Source organism: Myotis davidii, unplaced genomic scaffold (genome assembly GCF_000327345.1).
Source record: "Myotis davidii unplaced genomic scaffold, ASM32734v1 scaffold684, whole genome shotgun sequence".
Lineage (NCBI taxonomy): Eukaryota > Metazoa > Chordata > Mammalia > Chiroptera > Vespertilionidae > Myotis > Myotis davidii.
In genome coordinates, this window is record NW_006295564.1 from 928,834 (window position 1) to 953,864 (window position 25,031).

At 38.3% G+C, this 25,031-nt stretch overlaps 1 protein-coding gene across 1 annotated transcript in view; it reads right to left on the minus strand.

The window, feature by feature from the left end:
* VMP1 (vacuole membrane protein 1) overlaps positions 1–25,031 on the minus strand; it is a 99,418-nt gene that overhangs the window by 69,822 nt on the left and 4,565 nt on the right. Inside the window, exons 2-5 of the mRNA XM_006770238.2 lie at positions 15,243–15,344; positions 14,478–14,613; positions 12,640–12,730; positions 11,330–11,440 (exon numbers count right to left, since the gene is read on the minus strand). Of these exons, the coding sequence (XP_006770301.1) occupies positions 11,330–11,440; positions 12,640–12,730; positions 14,478–14,613; positions 15,243–15,318 (414 nt within the window). The 5' untranslated portion in view covers positions 15,319–15,344. The remainder of the gene's footprint in view (positions 1–11,329; positions 11,441–12,639; positions 12,731–14,477; positions 14,614–15,242; positions 15,345–25,031) is intronic.

The following is a 25,031-nucleotide window of genomic DNA, read 5'->3' on the forward strand; positions in this document are numbered from 1 at the left end:
CCAAATAACACTTGCTTTAGGCAGTCAATAGCCATGAGTTGAAAAGTATAATAAACGTCTATACTTAAGAAAAAAACAGCTTTATAATCCTATACAATAAAAGGCTAATATTCAAATCAACCAAAGAGTGAACAACCGGTCCCTATGACAAGCACTGACCACCAGAGGGCAGATGCTTAACGCAGAAACTGCCCCCTGGTGGTGAGTGCGCTCCCACAGGGAAAGTGTCACTCAGCTAGAAGCTGGGCTCATGGTTGGCGAGTGCAGCGGCGGTGGCAGGAACCTCTCCCGCCTCCATGGAAGCACTAAGGATGTCCGCCTGACAGCTCCCAGACTGCGAGAAGGCGCAAGCCTGGCTGAGGGACCTCCCACCCCGAGTGCACGAATTTCGTGCACCGGGCCTCTAATAGTCTATAAAGTACTATCTACATACTATACAGTAAGGAAACAGGGTGCTCTATAAATATTCAGTAGCAATCAAGATGTCAGATTTGTTAGATGTGCATTTTTACCACATAGTTTAGTAATGAAATAATCCTAAACTTTAAAGCAGAAAATGCCTCTGAATCTTACACAAGGGAAAATATCTCACAACTTTCTTTGTACTTATTTTATAACAAAGAGCTAAAACTGTTTTCTATTAAAAGGGTCATATTGAACAAATGACCCGTATCATTCAAATAATAATGCCTTCGTGTTACAGCTGCTAAGAAAACCGGATCTATTCTACAATGTAATTAAATAGTCCTAATACTTTTCTACACCCCAACTGCATGTAGACTTTGAAATCCCTCCCCTTTGATTCCCAAATGGTTAAAGTAGAAGCCAAAGATAAAAGTTATCTGTAAAATATATTCAACCTTCTATCTATAGCTTAATATGTGGGTGCCTTTTAAAATTATAAAATGACTGTTGACAGTTTTTGTTCTTAGAGTTCTTTGTCTGGGAGCTGGCCTTATTTGAAAGGAATATAGGGCTTGTTAAGCTTTTCTTCAGGAAACTGCTCCACCTGGTGTCAAAAACTGTTCATACATCACATTATTTGGGACTTGTCAATTCTTATGGGACTCATTCTCTTTGTTATTATTAAATGGAACAAACTTTATAAATCATCCATCACACATAGAGCTTACAAATGGCTCTTTAATTGTCTGCTTGTCTTGTAATTTGATAATATACACGCCTATAGGGAGAATGTCTAGGATACATTTCTCATTATCAAGTAGCAAAGTTCCTGTTTTTTGTTAACCTGGTTGTTTACAGAATTATGAGTCATGTTTCTCTAGGACTGGAAATAATTAGAAGGTGGATACTGAAATAATCCCATTACTTCTCCCAACAATTTATAACAATCTAAACTTAACCCATAAATTATTTCCCAAAAGGATTGCAATGTTGTAAAAACCTGTATGAAATAAATGCACATATAAATGGTTAAACCACATAATTGGAGGAGGGGGCGCTGAGTAGAGGTAGGCAAAATGGGGACATCTGTAATAGTGTCAACAATAAAAATAAAGAAAAAAAACCCCATAAAATTATAACTAAATCTTGCTATCAGTCAGCTCATTTAGAAAAACTCTTCTAATTTATTTTTCATGTAAAGTGTTTCTTTCCCTTGATGGTTTTCTATACCATTCAAGTACCTGCAGTAGTCTTTTCTAAAACTATAGTCTCTTCTAAAACATCATGTTAAGTCTAATATTATTACTCAGAAAGAGTAATGAACACATCTAATGCATGTTCATTAGATGAACGTTCATTTCCGGGTGTAAGTCCTCGGAAAGTGGCTGCTAGTTCACGAACTCCCAAGCTCAACATGCTTCTTCTGGTGTACTACTGCGGTTCCACAAAGGAAAAAGGATTAGCAAACTACAGCTTGCAGATGTAAGCATCTGACTGTCTGTAAGCAGGCCGATGAAGCCCAGTCTGCCCCCGTTTTTGTGACTATAGGTTGACCTGAAAATGGTCATATTCCTTTACACACTGTTTTTGGGTGCTTTCTCATTCCATTGACAGATCTGAGGAGTTGCAAGAGAGACTGTATGGCCTGCAAAGCCTAAGATATTTATTATCTGGTCCTTAGCAGAAAATGTGCTGCCCCTGGGCTTTCAAGCTCTGGGTCAGACCATTATTAAGGTGGAAATTTGGACTCATTCAAACACAGAGATGCATCAAGGAAAACAGTAGCCATCTTTGCTCATTACCTTATTGTTTTTACTCTGAGCATAAGTTCCTCTAGTAAATAAGCATTCCTAGATCACTTGTGTTCTGAATCATCTGAGAGAAAACCCACTACCATAGTTGCTAAGACAAAAATAAAATTTTTAATAGACTTCTAGAAATTATATCCAAGAAGAGTGCTTAGAAGGTACAATCTTAAAAAATCTGTCAACCACAGAAGCCGTCTTTTGCATCTGATCAACTTATAAAACATAAGTAAATGAATGAAATCAGTAACTTGTTCTACTTGCTAGATAAGATTTGCTCATGAAATAGACATCAAAGAAACAAAAAGATGACTGCATAAAAAATAAGATCAAAAGATGAAAAGCAGTTTACAGATGCTACTTCATTTCTAATTTGTTATTTAATGTTACATCTCCCCCTACCCCCACCCCAACAGAAAACCCAGTCCCAAGGGGTGGAGTCTAGCCCCAAAGGACCAATCCCAGTCCGAACAGAAGAACCCAGTCATGAAGGGAGAAGCCTAGTGCAAAAAGCCCAGCCTGTCTGAACAACCGAACCCAGTCCTGAAGCTGGGAGCATGGCCCAGAAGAGCCCAGCCCAGACTCCAACAGCCACAGCCAGTGCTGAAGGGCGGAGCCAAGCCCCAAACCGAACATCCAAATCCAGTCCCGAAGGGCAGGCCCTAGCCTAGACCCTAAGAGCAGAGCCAAGACCCGAACAGCTGTAGCCGGTCCTGAGTGTGGAACCTCTCCCCCACCCCTGAGGCCCAGCCTAGCTTGTAAGAGCCAAGCCTAGCTCCTAGCAATACCTATTCTTCCAGCAGGCCCAAGGAAGCCAGCCTCAGTGTGTCGCAGTGATTTGCCCAGGCACCTCCCCCTTGAGTGTCAGTTGCCCTTTCAACCTGTGTCTCCTAGGCCAAGTATTCTAATTTGTTATTTAATAAGGAGTCTTTCCTTATATCAAAAGATAACACACTTTACAGATACACTAGAGATCATACAGATACACTGGAAATCATAAGCATGTTGCTATATATTATATAAAAGATACAAATCACTTTTTAAATCATTCCTTAGACTTGTTTATCTAAATTGAATTTAAAGCAAAGAGCATATGAAAATACTGTTTGTAACACCAGGAGTAGATACAGTTTTATTTTCTGGAAAATTCAAAAGAGGATGTTAGCCCTCCTGGCTGGCTTGGTGGTTGAGCACCGACCTATGCACCAGGAAGTCAGGGTTCAACTCCTGGTCAGGGCACATGCCCAGGTTGTGGGCATGCAGGAGGCAGCCCGTCAATGAGTCTCTCTCATCATAGATGTCTCTATGTCTCTCTCTTCCTTTCTCTCTGAAATCAATAAAAAAAATATTTTTTTAAAATAGAGGATGCTATATGCAATATACAGGGTGGGACAAAGGTAGGGTGCTTTTATTTCCCTCCAGATTTAAGACTTAAGCCCCAGCTCCTGTCCCCATAAGACTGATTTGTATATAGTTCACCCTTATGTTTAATGCGTGGTGCCTGCGGGTTTACCAGGGCATATCCTTGGCCAGTCTCACTTTTCTGGGTTTCCTCTCTAACAAAGATATTAACCTTGTCATTACTTGGCCTTGTCTCAGCTCTATGATGTCTTTAAACGTATGTTTTTAAATTTTATCAACTTTTTAATAATACTTTCACAAGAGAATTGATCCAAATTGCCTAATCTATCATTACTGGAAATGAAAATGATCAGTGATTTTCAACCATGCTATGACATATGCTACATTAAAATCAACTGTGGGAAATGTTGCTTATAATTTCTTTATTTTAAAAATGTTTTTATTGATTTTTTAGAGAGGAAGCAAGAAGGAGAGAGTGAAACATCAATGAGAAAGAGAGAAAAATTGAGTGGCTGCCTCCTGCACGACCTATACTGGGGATTGCGGCCAAAACCCAGTCATTTGCCCTGACGGGGAATTGCACCGGCAACCTCTTGGTGCACAGGATGATGCTCAATCAGCTGAACCACACTGGCCAGGGCACTTAAGAATTTTTTAAGAATAACAGCTAAATAACAGCTCTTATTTTAAGAATAACAGCTAACGCATGTAAATTAGAAGTGGTTGCATTTAAAAAATAAAATCAGAGTAAAAATAATGATAATATAATAACAGCAGCTACAATTTATTGGGTATCTTACATACACTAGCCACTGAGCTGAAAAGTGCATAAATCTGTTATTTCATTTAATCCTCAAAATAGCCTTATAACAGGTATTATTATTCCATTTAAAATTTAATAAAATGAGGTTTAAGAATTAACAAATTCCCTAAATATCACCATCTATATATATAAAAGCCCATGGGACCTTTAGGACTGAATGACCGGAACAACTGTTTGACCAGTCACTATTATGTGCATTGACCATCAGGGGGCAGACACTCAATACAGGAGCTGCCCTCTGGTGGTCAGTGCGCTCCCGCAGCCAATCTCCCATGGCCCCTCCCTCCGGCCGGCTGGCCCCATCAGCCCCTGGTGCTAATCCATTCATAGAGACCTACTTCTGGGTTGGGGTTGCGTACATAGCAGTGCAGCTCCCTTGCTGTGATCTATTGAAAGTCAGCCCTCAACACAAGGGTTTGTCTCACTCCCGTCCTCTTCCTTCCCCAGGGGCTGCCTGCCTGCTGTGGTGGCAGTGTGGCAGTGAGGGAAGGAGGGGGGAGGGGAGGCAGGGAACTGTGTGGTGGCGCAGATGGCATCCATTCCTTTCGCACCTGGCCCGGCGACTATCACCGCCTCTCCCAACCCTGCCAGGGCCCTTGGGCCCAGGTTGGGATGGGGAACTGGGGGTGGGTGGCGGTGGATGCGGCCCTTTCCCAGAGGGGCCGAGGGCCAGCTCTCTCCTCAGGGCTGGCAGCCAACCTCCCCCGCGCCTCCTCCCGCATGCCCCCTCCCCTGCTCCGTGCATGAATTTGTGCACTGGGCCTCTAGTTAGTAATAATTTGGTTAGGTATTCAAACCTAGTTGTTTAACTCTGAATATACCCTATTTACCTCCCATGATAGGAATGAAAGATTTTAGTCCCATAACAAGATCACCTTAAATAACCTGCAGATTCTTAAATATTAAAGAAAAAGATGGGATCATGCCATTATATTTGAAACTGGGCACGCCACGAGCATATGTCCTGCATGTAAACATGTCAAAAATGGAAAGAAAGGCTGACTACTGTTAAAGTAATTAATAAATATGGAAAACTATTAAGACAATTACTTTCACTCACATGCATTAACTGGTATTACATAGGCATAAATAGAGATAAACAGAACATCCCTCTAATTTAAGTAGAGTTTTTGAAGGGTTTCATCTTCATCCAGAATAGAACCTGCAAATATAGTAGTGTTGGTTGTATGAGCACTGCCACCTAGTGGCAGCCAGATATAGACAACTTAGAAAAAAGTTCTACAAGAGTGGCTGGTTCTTAACCTTTTATGGGTTAGAGAGACTACATGTCCTTTTTGCCAGAAAGATGCAAAGACACATAGCAATATTAATAGTATTTTAGGGAATTAAAGACCTCCTGAAGTCAATTTGTTGATTATTAAAACTAATTTGAAAGAATATATGCACCCCCACGTTCATTGCAGCTTATTTCCAATAGCCAAAATATGGAAGCAAGCCAAGCATCCTTCAGCAAATGAGTGGGGAAAAAAGTTGTGGTATATATGCACAATGGGATACTACTTGGCCATACAAAAGTATGAAATCTTACCTTTCGTAATAGCATAAACGGACCTAAGTGAAGTTAAATGGGACAGAGAAAGACAAATACCATACGATTTCACTTGTATGTGGAATCTAGAGAACAAAATAAAATAGAAACAGACTCATTGATAACAGAGAACAGACTGATGGTTGCCAGAGGAAAGGGAGTTTGGGGATCTGGATGAAAAAGGTGAAGGGATAAAGAAGTACAAATTGTAGTTATAGAATAGTCAGAGGGATGTAAATGACAGCATAGTGAATACAGTCAATATTATCACAACTATGTATGGGGTCAGGTGGGTACTTGAAATACTGGGGGTACCACTTTGTAAAGTATATGACTGTCTAACCACTATACTGCACACCTGAAACTAATACAGAATAAATAAAACTGTTTATTGATAAACTTAAAAATCAAGACAAACTTCCCATTTTAAAGGCAGATATATAGGTATCTAATATTTTAGGAAATAAAGTAACACGTTCAGATCAGCATTTAGTTGTATTCTCCTAACATGGTCACTTGGTTTTTTTTTTTAACTAGAAGTTAAACTCAAAAATGTATAACATGAGAATGTTAACATCACATCTCCCTAAGTGAGGATTATGTAATGCCTCATAAATGAAAGAAGGTATAATTAGGACTTTCCAAACACAATCACATTTCACAAATATAAAACAAAAGGAGTGGTTGCCCAGCTGGTGCGGCTGGCTCAGTGGTTCAGTGTTGACTTATGAGCCTGGAGGTCACAGTTCGATTCCCTGTCAGGGCATAGGCCTGGGTTGCGGGTTCGATCCCCAGTGGGGGACGTGCAGGAGGCAGCTGATCAATGATTCTTTCTCATCACTGATATTTCTCTCTCTCTCCACGCCCCCCCCTCTGAAATCAATAAAAATATATTTGACAACAAAAAAGGAGTGGTGAGCTATAAGGATAAAACTGTTGACCTTCTATCATCAAGAAAGTGTTTTTACAATATAACCAGAGATTATTTGGAATGACTTCTTAAATAATAACATAGATCAGGTTTTTAAACCTTTATTTGATTCTCCTTTGCCTCTGGTTTCCTGGCTATTTTTCTATATTATATAACTGCCAGAGTTCACAAATGGAAAGTCTATACTTGCTGATAAAATTTTTTATTACACATTTGCTATTAACTACCTTGGCTCTTGGGAGAGCTACATAAAATAATTCATGTAAAGTACTGAGCAGAGAGCACAGCAAATTCAATGAATGCTAACTAGTCTATTGGTCAGGACAGGCTATAATAACAAACAACCCCCAAATTTCAGTAGCTTACTCTACATATCCACCACAGATTGGCAAAGGGAATCTGCTCATCACAGTCAGAGACTCAGGCTCCATCTTGACACAATATGTAGGTGGGAAAGAATATGACAAACCTTGAAGCTTCATCAATTTCATAAAGAACATCTGTAAAAACCTATAGCTAACATAATATTTGATGGTGAGAAATTACAGGCTTTGCCACTATGACTGAGAACAAGGCAGAATGGCTCCTCATAACTCGTATTCAACATCATACTGGAAGATCCTGCTAACGCAGTAAGACAAGAAACGGAAATGAAAGGGTATACAGAGTGACAAAGAAGAAATAAAGCTACCTTTATTTGCACATGAGATGATTTATCTGTGTAGAAAATTCTAAAGAATTGGTAAAGAAAAAAAAATCCTGAAACTATTAAGTGATTATAGCAAGGTTGCAGGATACAAGGATAATACACAAAGTCAACTGCATTCCTATATATTAGCAATTAATATACACAATCCACAAATCATGTCCCTAAGTATTTACCCAAAAAAGTAGAAAACTTATATATACACAAAAACTTGCACACTAATGTTTATATCACCTTTATTAATAATTACCATAACCTGGAAACAACTAAGATCTCCTTTAATAAGTGAATGGATAAATGAACTGTGGTGGCACACCCAGAAAATGGAATATTATTCAGCGATAAAAAAAAAAAAAAAAATCAGGGCATAGGCCTGGGTTGCGGGTTCAATCCCCAGTGGGGGACGTGCAGGAGGCAGCTGATCAGTGATTCTCTCTCATCAATGATGTTTCTATTTTTCTCTCCCTTCTTCTCTGAAATCAATAAAAACATTAAAAAAAAATCAGGTATCAAGCCATGAAAAGAAATAGTGCAGCTTTAAACATATATTGTTAAGTGAGAGAAATCAGGCAGAAAAAGATACATAATGAATAATTCCAACTATATGACATTCTGAAAAGCCAAAATTTGCTAAGGGTTCATGGGTGAGGGGGCAGGAATATAGTAGGAATAAATATGTGGATCACAGGTATTTTTAGGGCAGTGAAACTATTCTGTATGGTACTGAAATGGCTGTTATGTAACATTATGCATTTGTAAAAACCCATAGAACTTTAAAATACAAAGAGTGAACACTCATATAAGCATAACCAATGGACACAAGACACTGAGGGGTAAGGGAGGCCAGGGGAATGTCAAGGGGCGGGGGGAAAGGAAACATATATAATACTCTTTGTAATACTTTAAGCAATAAAAAACAAAACAAAACAAACAAACAAAGAGTGAACACTAATGTAAACAATGATGTGTTTAGTTAATAAGGTGTCAATATTTATTCCTCAAATGTAATAAAGGTACCAGACTAAAGCAAGGTGTGAATAATAGGGGAAACTACCATTAGATTGTATACCTGAAACTAATGTTATGTCAATTGTACTGCAATTTTTAAAAAGAAATTTGAGCCAGGCTGGGGTGAATCAGGAGGTCATGGTTGGATTCCTGGTCAGGGCACATGCCCAGGTTGTGGGCTTGATCCCCAATGGGGGGCATGCAGGAGGCAGCCGATCAATGATTCTCTCTCATCATTGATGTTTCTATCTCTTGCTCCTTCTTCCTTCCTTTCTGAAATCAATTAAAATATTAAGAAAAATAAATTTGAAAAATAGGGAAAACTGTGTGTGTGTGTGTGTGTGTGTGTGTGTAAAAGTATATGGGAACTCTCTGTCCTTTCTGCTCAATTTTTCTCTAAACCTAAAACTGCTCTAAAGAATAAAGCCTATTCATTAAAAAAAAAAAAAGTGTTCTTAATCCTTTACAAATTTTCCTTTTTGCTCTATCCGACCACTGGCACCAGCAACCCACCTAGATCAGGTGGAGATTTAATTTACCTAACAATATAATTACAATATCCCTTTAAATTTCACTTTTCAGATACTTATAATAAGTACTTAATAAACAACTGAACACATAACTGTTTCTATTCAATTAATAATGTCAGTATCCACTTAGGTAAAAAACCAACTTATCTTTGACTCCTTCCTCCCCCATACATCTCTTTGTACCAATAAAATTTCTCTAAGATTTGACCTATTTTGTTACAATGCCACTGTCATTCCAACTACTCTTGAAATAGTAAAAGTTTTATGCCCTCTTTTGTTTTCATTCAGCTTGAGTTCTCTCTGAAAATTCTTTTTTGGAAATATCCCTTCCTCGCCATACTTTTTGCCTGCGTCTCTCAGAAGGATTATTGTAACTACTCATCTTCTCTCCTACCTTCAATCTATCTCCCAATATAAAGCCAGAATTATATATTCATAAAATGCTGGTCTGGTTATTTTACTTGTATTTAATTTTAGGGCATTTAAAATAATTCTAAATAATACTATTTACTCAAAACAAACAAAACTCAAATTTACCTAATGTGAAAAAAGTGGACTGATTGACCCTGGACCCCAGTTCATTATCAGCAGTGATAATCTACAAGCTTGTATATAGCTGTTATTAGAATACAACACAGCTCCCTGACTGTATTTTTATACTTACTTAACAAGAATAATATGTCATTTTATAAAGGTTTTGTTTCTCATGGATATTTATTTGAACTTTACTGCACACTTTACAAGCTTCATTAAAATCTCTTTTAAGGTATAGCAGAATCTGCTACCTGGGTTACTTTTCAGATATTTTTAAATTAATTAAATGCTACAAATGAGCTCCTTAATTTACCCAAAGAAACTCAGAGGGCAGGTCTAGAAAAGAATGGAAAGGTAACTGACTTCTAGGGTAGCATCATTCTTCTAAAAATGTAGTATTAATGAAACACACATATGGGCTACTTCCCTAGGATTCATCTCTCTATTTGGAATAAAATCAGCCAGCAGTCATGAACAGAATTCTAAAATTCCAAGTTTTAAACTCCCGTAACTTGAAGAAGTTATGAATTACAGATTGACTCTCAAGTAATTCTTCAGACCATTAACTCAGCAGCCTTCAGAACAATCATTTCTTTTTTTTTTAATTGCTTAAAGTATTACAAAGGGTTTTACAGATGTGTCCTTCTTCCCCCCCAACCCCCCACCCGTGACAATCCCCTGACCTCCCCTACCCTCCAGAGAACAATCATTTCTTAATACTTTTCATGCCTGCTTCAGAAATGAATTCATGAAGCATAGAGACTGGAAGCATTTGCAGTGTTTAACACTTTTCAGCAATCAGTACCGCTGTGACAACTTTCCACTTGTCTCCCACCCAGTGAAGATCAAACTGTTTTCAAATGTGGAGTTGCTGTGAATGTACCCAAGGACAAGAACAGAGTGAAACAAGAGAGGCATCCAGGGCACAAAATTTAACGAGGCACTCACTCATCAACCCACACGCAGCCACGCCCCGAAAGTGCCTATTAAAGTCTGTGCCCTAGGTCACCCCCTGGTCCTGGTTCTGCTATTATTCCCGTTTATTTGTCAATGTTCAAAGAAAAACCCATTTTTATCTCTAATTTCAACTAAGTAAAAAAAAAATATGTTTTAAGAGGGGCTCATTTTATACTTAGGTTTAAAAGGATTTAAGGAAGCATTCAGTAATATATATGTAATGCTCCATCAACTACATTCAATAAGAACTCAAAATATCGATTCAGGTGTGTACATCGTGTTTGAGGGTGTGAGGGAAGACACTGCTTCTCACTGGCTGATGAACAGAGAAAGTAATCTGTCCAAATTAATTCTAAGCCTTTCACGGAATTTTGTGCATTTAAATAACTTCAATTCTTAAAACGATAATTGCATAACTAAAAGAACCATTATTCCCAAATCTGGAAAGCAAAAAACATTTTCTGGCTAAATTAATTTAAGGAAACAATATCATTTGCTTAAGAGGTTTTTCCCCTTCTCTCCACCCCCTTCTATTTTTAAATCCTCAACCCAAAGGAAAAACAAAACAGAATTCTAAACAAAACTCAAAGCACTGATTTGAGGATTAGAATGCTTACAAGACACAAAGATAAGTTAAAATCTTGGAATTTTAATGTCTGAAGTAAAAATACCAATATAAATACAATCTCTTCTAATCTTGCTTATTAAGTTATTCTTACCAGATAAAGCAGAAAGGTGTGCAGTCCTGTCCCAAGCCCAACAGACGACAAAACTCCTAAGCCTATCCAGTAGGCACACAAAAGAAACTGTTTCTCTATACGTTGCACATACTGAAAAACAAAAGGGTCGAGGTGGAAAACCAAAACCAGAATTTGTAAACAGAAATGTGGTATTTATCAACTACAATCAAAATAAGATAAACCAACTAAATAGGTTTCCAATAGAAAGTATGAATATTAAAAACCCTTTGAAGGGAATTAATTCCTTTAATATATGATAGCAGAGATGACAAAAAATTCCATCTTATTGGAATAAAACTCATTTCTAGACCCTTTAAATCCTACGACTGCAATAATATTTATAGGAAAAATGCTAGTTACTAATAAGATAGCTATAAGAATAAAAATTTTCAAGATATTTAAAAGATACAAAAACTTTAAGAAAGCATAATATACAGTGGTAAGAGAGGGGCAGTTATTTACATAATATTTGTGAATAGAATACTATATTCTTATTTACCCAAGTAAAAAAGTGAGAATAAAATATTTTTTGTATATTTAAGACCAAGATGCTTTTCAAACAGGAGCAAAATGAAGTCTCTTGGGATATGGATGGACTTGCTGGAAGAATGCCAAAATACAGTCTAGATTCTCACACTGACAAGTAAATTCATCAAGCCAGTTCCCTGCAAATTCTAATAGCACACAAGTTTCTGTAAAATATTTTTTAATGTATTTAAAATTATAAAAACTTTTCTGAGATTAGAGGTAAACTGCTTTAAAATATGAAATATCATTTTAGAACCATATCGTATTCAAATACATTAATGTTTTGCTTTTTAACAAAAGTTATTAACAAAATATCCTACTTTCCCTTCAGTCATATTGTACTTACTACAGGCAAATGAACTTCCATATATATAAAACCTAAACTTCAACCTAGGATGAATATATCTGTTTGGATGGATCACAGGAATGTGTTAAAGAAACTAGGAGGACTTTGATAGTGAGTAAAGGATTCATGCTGCTTTGGCTAAATACCGTCAGGAAAGTTACATTTAAATGCTTGAAGCTAAAAAGGGATGATGTATACCAAATGTAAATGCTGAGCAGCCATGAACTGCCACGAGAGTATTTTAATATGTGGCCTTAAAAGTACATTAAGAAACCAATTATGAGATAAAACCAACCAACCAAACAAACCTAATGTTAAGGGTAGAAATTCTATGAAATCCACAACAGTCCCACTTTGAAACTGTTTGGGATTAGCAAAGGTTCAAGAAGAGAAGCAGAGTTGTTGAACCTCTTACCTGTTGATGTGCTCCTTCCACATAATACGTAGCTATAAGCACAGCAAGCAGCAGTAAACAAGACACCACAATGTTTTGACGATGCCATAATCTTAAAAAACATATTTAAAAAAATAAAATATCTCAGTTTCATTTTCAAGTTTCAGCATTCTCAAGATAACTTCTTGTTGAAGCACTTCGGTTATTTAGCTCACCTACAGAATCAATTATTTTTGTAATAAGCTCTTTTGTCCTTAAACACTATGGTCTCTTGGGGTACAGAAGGAGGTCAAGGGAAGATACATGGATATAGAACTCAATTTAGTTCCCTTATCTAAAGACTGATCTTGTTTACACCAGATTTCTAATTGGGAGAAGCATCCTATATAATAAAAGGTAAATAAATGGAATGGCAGAACTGAACCGGTGCTGTGACATGCGCTGACAACCAGGGGGCGCGCATGGAACATGGTGGGCGTCGGCAGGAGGCAGCAGAGCATGGAACATGGTGGGCATCAGCCACAGTGGGATGGTGGAGCAGGTGAGCAGGGGCACCAGACCAAGGTGGGGTATTGGTCGCTGTCATCAGGGCAAGCCTCTGGTGGTTACTGAAAATTCTTTGCTCCCACGTGCCACGATCCCGCCTGGCGCTCACACCCGCTGCCAGCACTAGAGCCAGCACTTGAACCCGCTGCCGGTGGCCAGTGCTGGCCCCAATCGCTCGGCAACATCAGCGGGTGCAAGCGGCAGCTGCTGGCCCTGATCGCCCCTCAGGACTTCTCCACTTCCCCCTGCTCCTGAGGGGCGATCTGGCAGCAGCCACCGCTTGTACCTGCTGACAATGCAGAGCGATTGGGGACTGGGGCCAGTGCCAGCAGTGGGTGCGAGTGGGGCCGGTGTTGTCAGCGCGTGGGAGAGGCAGCGGCAGGAGTGGGGCTGCCAGCAGACAGTGGACCGGGGGCTGTGGTGGGAGGGGTTGGGCAGGAGCATGGAGGAGGGGCCATGCAGGGGTGTGGAGGATGGGCTGAGACCCTCCCCTGCCCACCACAACCCTGTGGCCCACAGTTACTTCCAAGGTGCATGAATTTGTGCACTGGGCCCCTAGTTATAATATAATGGAAACAGTATTGGCCTTCAAGTCAGAAGACTTTGATCAGAGTCTCAAATACCTTAAATATTACACTTTGAGTAAGACACTCAACCAATCTGATTCTGTTTCTCGTTTTTAAAATAATAATAATCATATACTTGTTTTACCTTCTTTATGGAGTTGCTTTAAGGTTCAAATGAACTAAAAAATGTTACAAAATGCTTTATAAACTGTAAGTACAATAAAAATGCAGGATAATATTACAGATAATAACTTGGAAAGGCAAGCCAAAAAGTGATAAGGCATGTAAAAGTTCAACTTGCTCTTTATGATATCTGAAATAGGGCTTAGGCACACTAAATTTAAAAATAGAATACATTTCCGTTCTCATTGGCTCAAACTATCAGTAACAGTGCCACGTATCCCGAACCTTGTCCTACTACAGAGTAAGTATATCCAATGTACACAGGAATTTCCTCTGAAAGTAAAGCCCAGAAGAAGGAAAAAAATCTCCTTTTCAGGATTCTGCTTTGCATAAAAGATTCAACATGAGGCAGTGGTCAACTGTAAATAACCCAGTGAGCAAATAGCAGTATGTTCTCTTAACCTATTTCCTTCAAACTACAGAAAGGAAAATAAACATATTCCCATAACATTCTAAATTTAATTAATTCCCTTGCTAAAGCAGGTGGCAGGGAGTAGGAGATAGCTGAAGATTTCTAAAATTACTAAGTAAGGTTTATGTGAAAGGTAATGGAAGACTCTTTACTTTGAGGTCCAGTCCTTCAAGATTACTAGGATTTCCAGAGAAAAATACTGCAAGGTAATGAGTGGCTGTCTCCACAGGACAATATTCTGCCTTTCTTCCCGATCCCTCTTCTTCTTTTCATTCATTGAAGAGGGGTCTGAAAAACATGAGTGCAGAAATTAAACAAAATGCTCGCTTTTTCCAATCACTTTCAAAATTCATCCCACATTTGAAGGACTGCATATAAACCTCAAAAAAAAAACAATGTGGTTCACACTGTGACAATGGGCTGGGTGCTTCTGCTCTATGCAATTATTGTCAGGACACAAGTTTCTCTTTTGTACTGGAATACTAAATTATCCCACTCCTATGAAGGGCAATTTAGCATCACTTTTTAGGCCTTGACCCATAATTACTATGAAGAGTAAAAAATATATAATTAATCTTATATAAGATATATAAGAATCTTGTATTATGATATAGAGTATCATTTTATTAACAAGATAATAGATATATTTCTATTTTATTCTAATGAAAAAAATATTATTTAAACCTGTAGATCAGTGGTTCTCAACCTGTGGGTCGCGACCCCTGAAAATACATCCTGCATATCAGATATTTACATTACGATTCATAACAATAGCAAAATTACAGGCATGAAGTAGCAATGAAAACCATTTTATGGTTGGGGGTCACCACAACATGAGGAACTGTATTAAAGGGTCGCGGCATTAGGAAGGTTGAGAACCACTGTAGATCTTCTCCCTCCAAACCACCATACTTTACCTGTGAAGTTTCCATTATATTGTTCCTTGTTCATTGCTACACGTCTCTGGTCACAATTTTTTCCATTCTCTGCCATTTCATAGATCAATAACTCTTGAGGAGCTAATAAAGCAAAATAAAATCCAGTGACACATGACATAATTCTGCTCTGCCCCTATGACTAAATAAAACTGAATATAGTAACATGGGAGTAACACTACCTGAACACATGCTACCTGAACAATGTGCTTACTGTTTTTGTACTCGGAGTAAAGTTAAATGAGATCATACCGGTGGGGCCCTAATCCAATAGTACTGGTGAATTTATAAGAGCATCATCCTGATATACCAAGGTTGTGGGCTTGATCCCCAGGCAGAGCACATAGAAGAATCGATCAATGAATGCATAAATAAGTGGAACACGGATCGGTGTTTCTCTCTCAAAAAAAATAAAAAATATATATATAAAGAGGTGAAAAGACACCAGATACCTCTCTCTCTGCATGCACACAGAGGAAAGGCCATGTGAGTACACAAGAAAACAGCTGTCTACAAGCCAGAAAGGAAGGCCTCATCAGAAACCAACCCTGTCAGTACCTCAACTTTGGACCTCCAGACTCCAAAACTCTGAGAAAATAAATTTCTGTTGTTTAATTCAACTAGTCGATGGTATTCTGTTATGGTAGCCCTAGCAGACTAATACAATGTTGATTAGTACAAACAAGGGGAACCAGATCACAGGAGAGTAATATTTTTCTTGGTAATAATAATAAATTGGTTTTCTGGTTTGTGAATTTGGTTAGAATAATTCCATCCTCTGGAATTATGCTTATTGCTTCAAATTTATAAGCTAAAAAGCTGAGAATCAGACACTGAAATGTGGGATCTATACCTAGATCTGCTGGACTAAACTGTGTAAGCCAGACTATCTTTTATCCAGTAAATATCCTAGGTACTTTACTACATGTGTCTTCAAACTGCAACAGTGCCTGACTACAGGTTATGTTCATCTTACCCAGTATCATTTTCATCATCATAAAAGGAGCAATTTTATAGGGAAACAGGAAAACTTGGTTCCACAAAGCTGCCAATATGTCTTGGTTGATTTGAGGCCATCGCAGGGCAAGCAACCGTTGGACTAGGTCAGGGGTGGGCAACCTTTTTGTGAGTGCATGCCAAAACCAGCAAAATCTCTGACTCAAAATTCTTCTGCGTGCCAACCCTAATTTTTTGAGAACATGTTACGCCTACTTGATATCTCTTAAGGTGTATGCATGTGAAGAACCTTGAAGAAATAATAAAATTCATTCGAGTGACAAAAACACACTATATGATGATGAAAAATACATTTATTTTTTAATGTATACATGTACACTGATAGTCTGACAGAAAACTTTATGACTCCGTTTGATATTATCAGTGGGACTTTTGCTGCTGCATCACTGATGACAGAGATTTTACAGCAGGTTTATATTTTGTGACCTTTGGAGATATGCACAAGCTACTACTTTCATATGTAAGGATACTCCTATGACGAGACTTAACAAAATTCATCACTGAGAACAAAGATTCACAAGCGTATGTGGATGAAAACATGGAGAGTAAAGCTGAGTGCCTCCAGGTTCATGCTGTCTGGAAACCTCATGAATTTTGCTGTCTCTTCCAGTTCTCTGAATTTCGCAAATCTTGAGAAGAACTGCTCAATAGTTGACTCGATGATGTTTAAAAACAGCTTTTGAAGGCTTTGACTGTCTGTTCTGTCATCTTTTGGGAGGTCTTTGATGTGCCTCTTGCGGTTTGGAAAATATCTAAATCTCTCACCATCTACATCCCTCTTAAAGACTTCGTTTCTTTTCAAAAGCTTTTATGTAACCAAACATGGCATCAAATGTCTTGCCAGTTCCTTGTACTTAAACATTTAAGTCATTCAAATGTTCACAAAAATTGTAAATGGAACATTGTAAGAGAGGGTTTCATACACCAGCAAAAGTTACTGGCGTGCCATGTTTGCCAGGGGTTGCCCACCCCTGGATTAGGTACTTCATCTGTATTCCACATACGAGGCCCAATGCATTCTACCCTATTCTAATTCTCTCCTCCTTCTCAACTGAAAGTAGTTTTATTTCTTGGAGCTAAAAAGAATCCTATCACCATCACATACATAATAGCTGCATGACTTGGGGAGGTAGTTTAAGCCTTTGTATTTGACTTCATTTGTAAATGTTCATGTCATTCTTAAATGGTGTGTGTGCGTGTGTGTGTGTGTGTGTGTGTTTGTGTGTGTGTGTGTATGTTTTGATTTGAGGTACTCTCAGTAATTTAATTATCTACTTCTAGAGAAATTATATATAATTTCCCTGCACAGTGACTGGCACATACCAGGCACTTAATGTTAGTTGACCCACATTCTTTTCATGAATGTCACAATTTTCCATATTTCTACACCGTACATGAACCATATAACTGGTTTCCACAGAAGCATCCACAGAATCAGAAAAATCTTAGGTTGTTATGCTGGATAACAAAAATGAATTATTTAGCATCAATCCAAACATTCTGAAAAGTACTAAAAGGACAATTTGTTAAAAAATTATTATGGGGTAAAAGGGCTCTAGCCTATCTATGTAGCTAGGGTAAGATGAAGCAATCATTTTCAAGGAGAGCCACTTTTCACAGTTGAATGCAGTAGCATTTATTTTGGAAATCTGAAAAAATAATTATCAGTCAGACTCCTGTATGTGGGAATAAATCCAAAGTATTCCTAGCCTGTTTAAAGGATTGAAATATCCTCCAACAGGAATCTAGCATATCTTCCTGATATCAGTGGAGCTTACTTTGCAGTGAAAGTGTTGTAATATTAATTTTAAAGGCATGTACTGAGATTAAGTTGTTGAAATAAACTCTATAGATCTGTGGATGGGATGAGAAGACAGAAATAGGAAAAAAGCATAACACAAATATCAAATATAATTTTCATTGTGAAGAGATATCTACATAAAAGAAATGCTTTAAAAGGCTGTAACTTGCAGATTTTAAACACAGCCCAAGCATTCAAAAGAAAAGGTTGATATTAAAATATGCATGGGAGGGGGGGTTGTTTGTTTCTAGAAGAAATCCTTAGAAAATAGTGCTAAAATCAACTCACAAAGGTTCTTTGTAGGCTGTATGTCCAGTGCTAAGACTATAATACTCCATTCCTTTTAAACATTAGCTACATTTGTAATGCAAAAACAATGTGAAACTAAATTACTGAGTTCCTCAAAGCAACACAAAAACCATTTAAAAGTAAAATGAAAACAGCAATTCCCCCAGTAATATAAGAATTACTGGAGAATTTAACAAGATGAAAAGGAAAAGCAAATATGATGAGTGCAACTCTTGATTCTAATTTTCTTGGCCAGTGTTCTAAAATAAAATGAACATACTTCCTCTTAAGAAAATAATCTAGCTGAAACCGGTTTGGCTCAGTGGATAGAGCGTCAGCCTGCGGACTGAAAGGTCCCAGGTTCGTTTCCAGTCAAGGGCATGTACCTGGGTTGCGGGCACATCCCCAGTGGGGAGTGTGCAGGAGGCAGCTGGTTGATGTTTCTCTCTCATCGATGTTTCTAACTCTCTATCTCTCTCTCCTTTCCTCTCTGTAAAAACTCAATAAAATATATTAAAAAAAAAACAGTATTAAGAAAATAATCTATCCAAATGATTCTATTTACCCACAAACATATTAAGGTAGCTTTCTCAATAAAACACACTGTTTTTCATAAAAGGCAGCCAACTTGAATATTATACCTTTCTTGCTTTCAGAAGTGTGTATCCTTAACTGGCTTATTTAGTACATTCAGTCACAGACTACACCAAAATAAACTGTAGATTTCCTTAAAACTGTTAAGATTAAGAAATTGCAATTTATTTTGGAAATTTAACAAATAATCTAGGTGAAGAGTAATATATCTTGACTAGTGAGGCTTTCATCTGTGCAGTGATATAAAGCCAAAGATAATTCAAACACCCTGCACAATATCAGAAGTGACTATCAGATCATTTAACTCTGAGAGCCAGATCGTATCTAGCACATGGTTGTGACAGTTTGAGAATGTGTTCTTGGAAAATTCATTATTTGAAGGAGAATATATGAAAACAATTATTTGAATCTTTTTGAACTTTCAAAGTCTTGGAGAATTCAACAAATTAAAACTCCAAATTAGGATATAATTTAAAAGCATTCAAAGTCTAAATAAATCTCCTAAGAATGGTTTAGCAGCTTATAAGGGTATACACTTCTGGCCTAAACTGTTCCTCAACTTAATTGTGAAGTGTAAAATACATTAAACTCATCACAGTCTTCTACTTGTTGAAAACAGCCACCGCTCCAGATCGAATTTTTAAGTAAAAACCCAAATTGTTCATAGATACAACCTGGAAGACATTTTAGAAATTCCATTTTTGAGAGTCTGACAGATTCAGGGGAAGGTCTCTTCATCTCTCACCTTCAATATGTAAAATATCATTTTATGTTCCTTTGTGTAAAAACATTTTATTTTCATGGGGGGAAAGAATAACTTGTAAAAGTACAGCTTGAAAAATCCCATTTCTCATTTTCTCTCAGTATACTTCTAAATGTTCATTCGGTTAGTTATTCATAACCAATGCAAGATAAGCAAAAACACTGTCTCTAAAAAAGTGGGGAAGGAGTAAGAGTAAGGTTGCGAATTAGAATTTGAGATAAAATAGCCAACTTAGAATTAATAGTGAGCAATAAATGAGGCGTTTACTACCAATCTAAATACTAGAGAAAAAAAATTCTAAAGAATATTCTATAAGAAGAAAGCAATGATCTCCCTAATTGGCTGAGATACAAGAAATGTAAAAAAATAAAGTGGTAAATATAAAGGAAAATAAAAACAAATACTGTATAAAATAAGAGTATCTAATTTGTGACAATGACAAAAACAAGTCCAAATAGACCATATATTCCAATAATTAAAACAAACATTAACAGATTAAATTCATCACTTTAAAATTATCCCAGCCCAGTCAGTGTTGCTCAAAGGTTGAGTGTCCACCTATGAACCAGGAAGTCATGGTTCAATGCTAGTCAGGCAGGGCACATGCCTGGGTTGTGGACTTTACGCACAACCCAGGTGATGTGCAGAAGGCAGCTAATCAATGATTCTCTCTCATCATCGATATTTCTATCTCCCTCTCCCTCCCTCTCTTACCCTCTCTGAAATAAATAAAAACATTTTTTAAAAAAAATATATTTCATTGCCCATGACCAAGGTACATGCCCTTGACCGGAATCGAACCTGGGACCCTTGAGTCCTCAGGCCAACGCTCTATCCACTGAGCCAAACCGGTTAGGGCAATAAAAACATATTTTAAAATAAGTAAATAAATAAATAAAGACTGCAAGTTGTATTTTTTAATTCTCACCGGAGGATAGGCCTTTATTGATTTTTATTTATCTACTAGAGGCCCGGTGCAGGAAATTTGTGCATGGGTGTGTGTGTGGGGGGGGAGCGTCCCTCAGCCTGGGCTGCACCCTCTCCAAGCCGGGACTCCTCGGGGGATGTCCGACTGCCTCTCGCAATCCGGGACCACTGGCTCCTAACCGCCCGCCTGCCTGCCTTCCTGATTGTCCCTAACTGCTCCCCTGCTGGCCTGATTGCCCCTAACTGCCTCTGCCTCACCCCGCACCCAGGACCCAGGATTCCCTCCCTCTGGCCAGCAGCAGGCACCCAGGACCCAGGCTGGCTGCAGCCACAGGGGACCAGGGGCGGGCAGCTTCACCCAGGCCACAGCCGCAGGTACCCAAGACCGCGGGGCTGGCGGCTTGTCCTTCTCCCAGGCCACAGCCTAGCTGGTCCCCATTCCTCTCTTGCGAGCTCATTTGTGCCTGGCTGGTCCCCATTTCTCTCCCCGCAGTGTTGAGTATCTGAGCTGTTATGTATCTGAGCCGTTATGGTGTGATGACCATTTGCATATTAGCTCTTTATTATATAGCATTTAAAAACAAATAAATAAAAAGATGGCAAGTTGTCTTTTTAAAAAAATATATTCTATTGTTTTTTTACAGAGAGGAAGGGAGAGGGCTAGAGAGCTAGAAACATCGATGAGAGAGAAACATCAACCAGCTATCTCCTGCACACCCCCCACTGGGGATGTGCCCACAACCAAGGTACATGCCCTTGACCAGAATTGAACCTGGGACCTTTCAGTCTGCAGGCTGACGCTCTATCCACCGAGCCAAACTGATTAGGGTGGCAAGTTGTATTTTTTAATCCTCACCTGAGGACATGTATGTATGTATGTATGTATTTTATCCATTATATTTTGCTGTGTTAACAACTTAGCTCCAAAATTTTATGGTTTAAAAGAATTATGTAATATTTCTCATGATTCTGTGAATTAGGTTGAGCAGTTTGGTCTGGGCTAGCTTGGCTTTTCAGCTAGGCAGGTTTCAGCTGGGATGCCTTGTCCTTGCTCCACATGGTCCCCTCTGCTTCAATGGATTAAGCTGGGCTTTTTCACAAGGGCTGAACGTTCCAAACAGCAGTAGGAGAAGACAGGCTCCCACGTGCAAGTGTTTTTCAAGACTGTGCTATAAGCTGACTTCAGCTGAAGCTAATCCGCCATCTACACAAGAACTCTGGGCAATGTCTCTGGAACCAGAAGCCCTTGGTTATCTGTCTCTTAACCAACTCTGGCACCAGCGCCTCTTGGCACCTGGTGGTTCTCCTTCCTTTAGATTAAACACACATTCCTTTTCCCGCAGGTAGACTCACTACTTTTAGATGGAAAACACAGAGACTGGAATGTGGAAGGCATGAAGCATATCCATGTCATCTTGCTGCCACCCAAGACACCATTGGTATGTAAGTTCTCTTAATAAACTCTTAATGTAATGATGGAGTTATCAGCCTCTTTCTCTGGTCTTTCTGGCAGAGAAATTTTATGTAGCAAAGCCTCAGTTTGTGCCACACTTGCTAATATCCCCTTGGCCAAAGCAAGCTTCATAGCCAAATACAGAGTCAAGGGGTTGACTAACAGACTAGAAGTAAAATCATCTTGCAAAAGGGTAAGCATACAGTGAGGAGGATTTGTGATGATTTTGCAATCTAACACTCAATTTCCATCACAATCCATCACTGCATTCTTTACATGCATTCCTCGGCAAAAGTTAGGAAGATTAACAATAGTAACAGGTGAAAAACAACTTGTAGAGCTGAATACTGGCATACTCTTGCTAGCAATTTTATACCTAGGTATATAGCCAATAGAACCTCTTACACATGTGAAATATCACATGTTCAATGATATTTTTAGCAACACTGTCTTAAAAGCAAAAGTTATAAATAATTCAAATGTCCATTGCAAGGAAAACAGATAAATTGGGGTAGAGTTACATAATGAAATATTATACAGCAGTGAAAATAGATTTTTCACTTGCTCATTTAACAAATATATACTGTGTTCCAGGCATAGTTTAAGATACCAGAAACAGCAGTGAACAGAAAAATCAATCATATCAGATAGCGATAGGTGCTATAGTGAAAAATAAAGCATGTGTGTGTGTAATTTTTAACAAGGTGGATAAAGAAGCTTTCCTGAAAATTTGACATTAGAGAAGAGCCATAAAAAATATGGGGAACAGCACTGTAGAGAAAGAGAAAAAGAAGTACAAAGACTCTGAGGTAGGAATCTACTGGTAGTTTCACTTACCAATAGGTATTAAAGTTACTGATAAGTTAAAATATTTAAATTTCTAAAAATTAGTTTTGTAGCCTGCTGGTGTGGCTCAGTGATTGAGCATCGACCTAAGTAAGAACCAGGATGTCACAGTTCGATTCCTGGTTGGGACACACGCCCGGGTTGTGGACGCGGTCCCCACTGACATGCAGGAGGCAGCTGATTAATGATCCTCTTTCATCATTGATGTTTCTATCTCTCTCTACCTCACCCTGCCTCTCAGAAATCAATAAAAAACATATTTTTAGCCCTGACCGGTTTGGCTCAGTGGATAGAGCGTCGGCCTAGGGCAGTGATGGCAAACCTATGACACGCGCTTCAAAGGTGACATGTGAACTCATTTTTTTGGTTGTCGATGTTTCTAACTCTCTATCCCTCTCCCTTCCTCTCTGTAAAAAAATCAATAAAATATATTTTTAAAAAACAACTGAGAACTCTGGGAGCACCAAACTGAGGAGGGTACCTACATAACAACTGTGGTGCTGTCTGCACGTGCGTTTCGATCTGTCATTGTCAATCGTGAGTTTGGTTGACACATCTATTATAGAGAAAGGGCGAATAATTAAAATATTTCTCCAATTATTTTCCTTTCAATGCGCACGAATTCGTGCACCAGGACACTAGTTTAGTATAAATTAAATAATACTCCTCTGCACACAGAAGCAGTGCTAAAATTTCCTATCAGTAGACCTTCAAAACTTATAAGGGGCAGGAGAACCTGTATATATACTCTCTTGATTACATGGCTTTTGCAATGTGGACACTTGAAAGTTTCTGGAAGGAAACAGGCTCAACAATAAGTGAAGAAGTGGCTAGTCAGATCAACCAATTCAACTATGTCTTTATTCTGTCTTCTTCTAGACCACAGAGCAAGCAGCATTTGACAGAGCTGAACATTTTTTAAAAGAATTCTGAATAGCCCTGGCCAGGTGACTCAGTTGGAGGGTTGTCCTACCAAAAGGTTGCAGGTTCAATCCCCAGTCAGGGGACGTACAGAAACCAGCCAATGAGTGCATGAATGGGTGGAACAACAAATCAATGTTTCTCTCTCTCTAAAATAAATTTTTAAAATGTTTTATTACACTGTGTTTATTCTTTCACTTCTGTATTTATGTTTTTCTCTATCAGGCACCCGACTAAAGTATCTGTCTTTGTTTCCCACTGTTTTCTCCAGAACCTGGGACACAAAATATTTTGTTCACTGATTGGATGAATAAACAGATATGGCAATAAATGTCACTGCAACATGATCTTTTCCATGCAAAGAAAGTAAGTACTGGAAGACATTCTTAAACATCAAATCCCCAAATTTCAATTCTCAAATTCCATGTTAGGGCTTACAAAGATAATGTTGTGGCAAAAGGGAAAAATTCTCCCTTCTCTCCTCTGGTTCTTTTTGGTTAACTGAATAATCAAATTTAACACTAGACAGACTTATAAGAGAAAAATCAAATTTAATTTCATGGGCAAGGAAAGCCCATATACATCAGAGAGTCAGAGTCCCCACTACATAAAAGGTTCGGAGACAGAAAGGGAAAATGAGGTATATATGAAATTCTGAGCTTAAGATGAGGTGAGTAAGACATCTTGGGGCTTGAGTGTCATCTGCAAGATGATTACAGCAGATATTCAGTAATTGGTAGTTTGCCCTGCCATATACATAGGTCGAAAGAGGTTATTTCTGATAATCTCCTATTATGGGCAAGGCTTCTAATTCAAATTTTTCCAGGTAGTTAAGTGGGACAAGGTGGCAGAAGTTTCTCGATCCTGCAGGGTCTTAGTTACCTTTAGCTGAAAATAATCTGCATACCACAAAGGCACACCTTATGGTGACTCATTCTGAATCCCTACAACATAAACTGTTAAAAATAATACAAAAAGGTTCAGAAAATGACCTACAAGAATGCCTCATTTTGTTAAGAATCCCATATGTTGTAAAACATTCACAAAATGAAATTGTGTATATAAATACATTTATTTACTGACACTTCATTAATAATAAGCAAACAATAATCAAGTAAACAGCAACATAAGGACCTGCTTTCAGAAGAGGGTTGGGAAAGA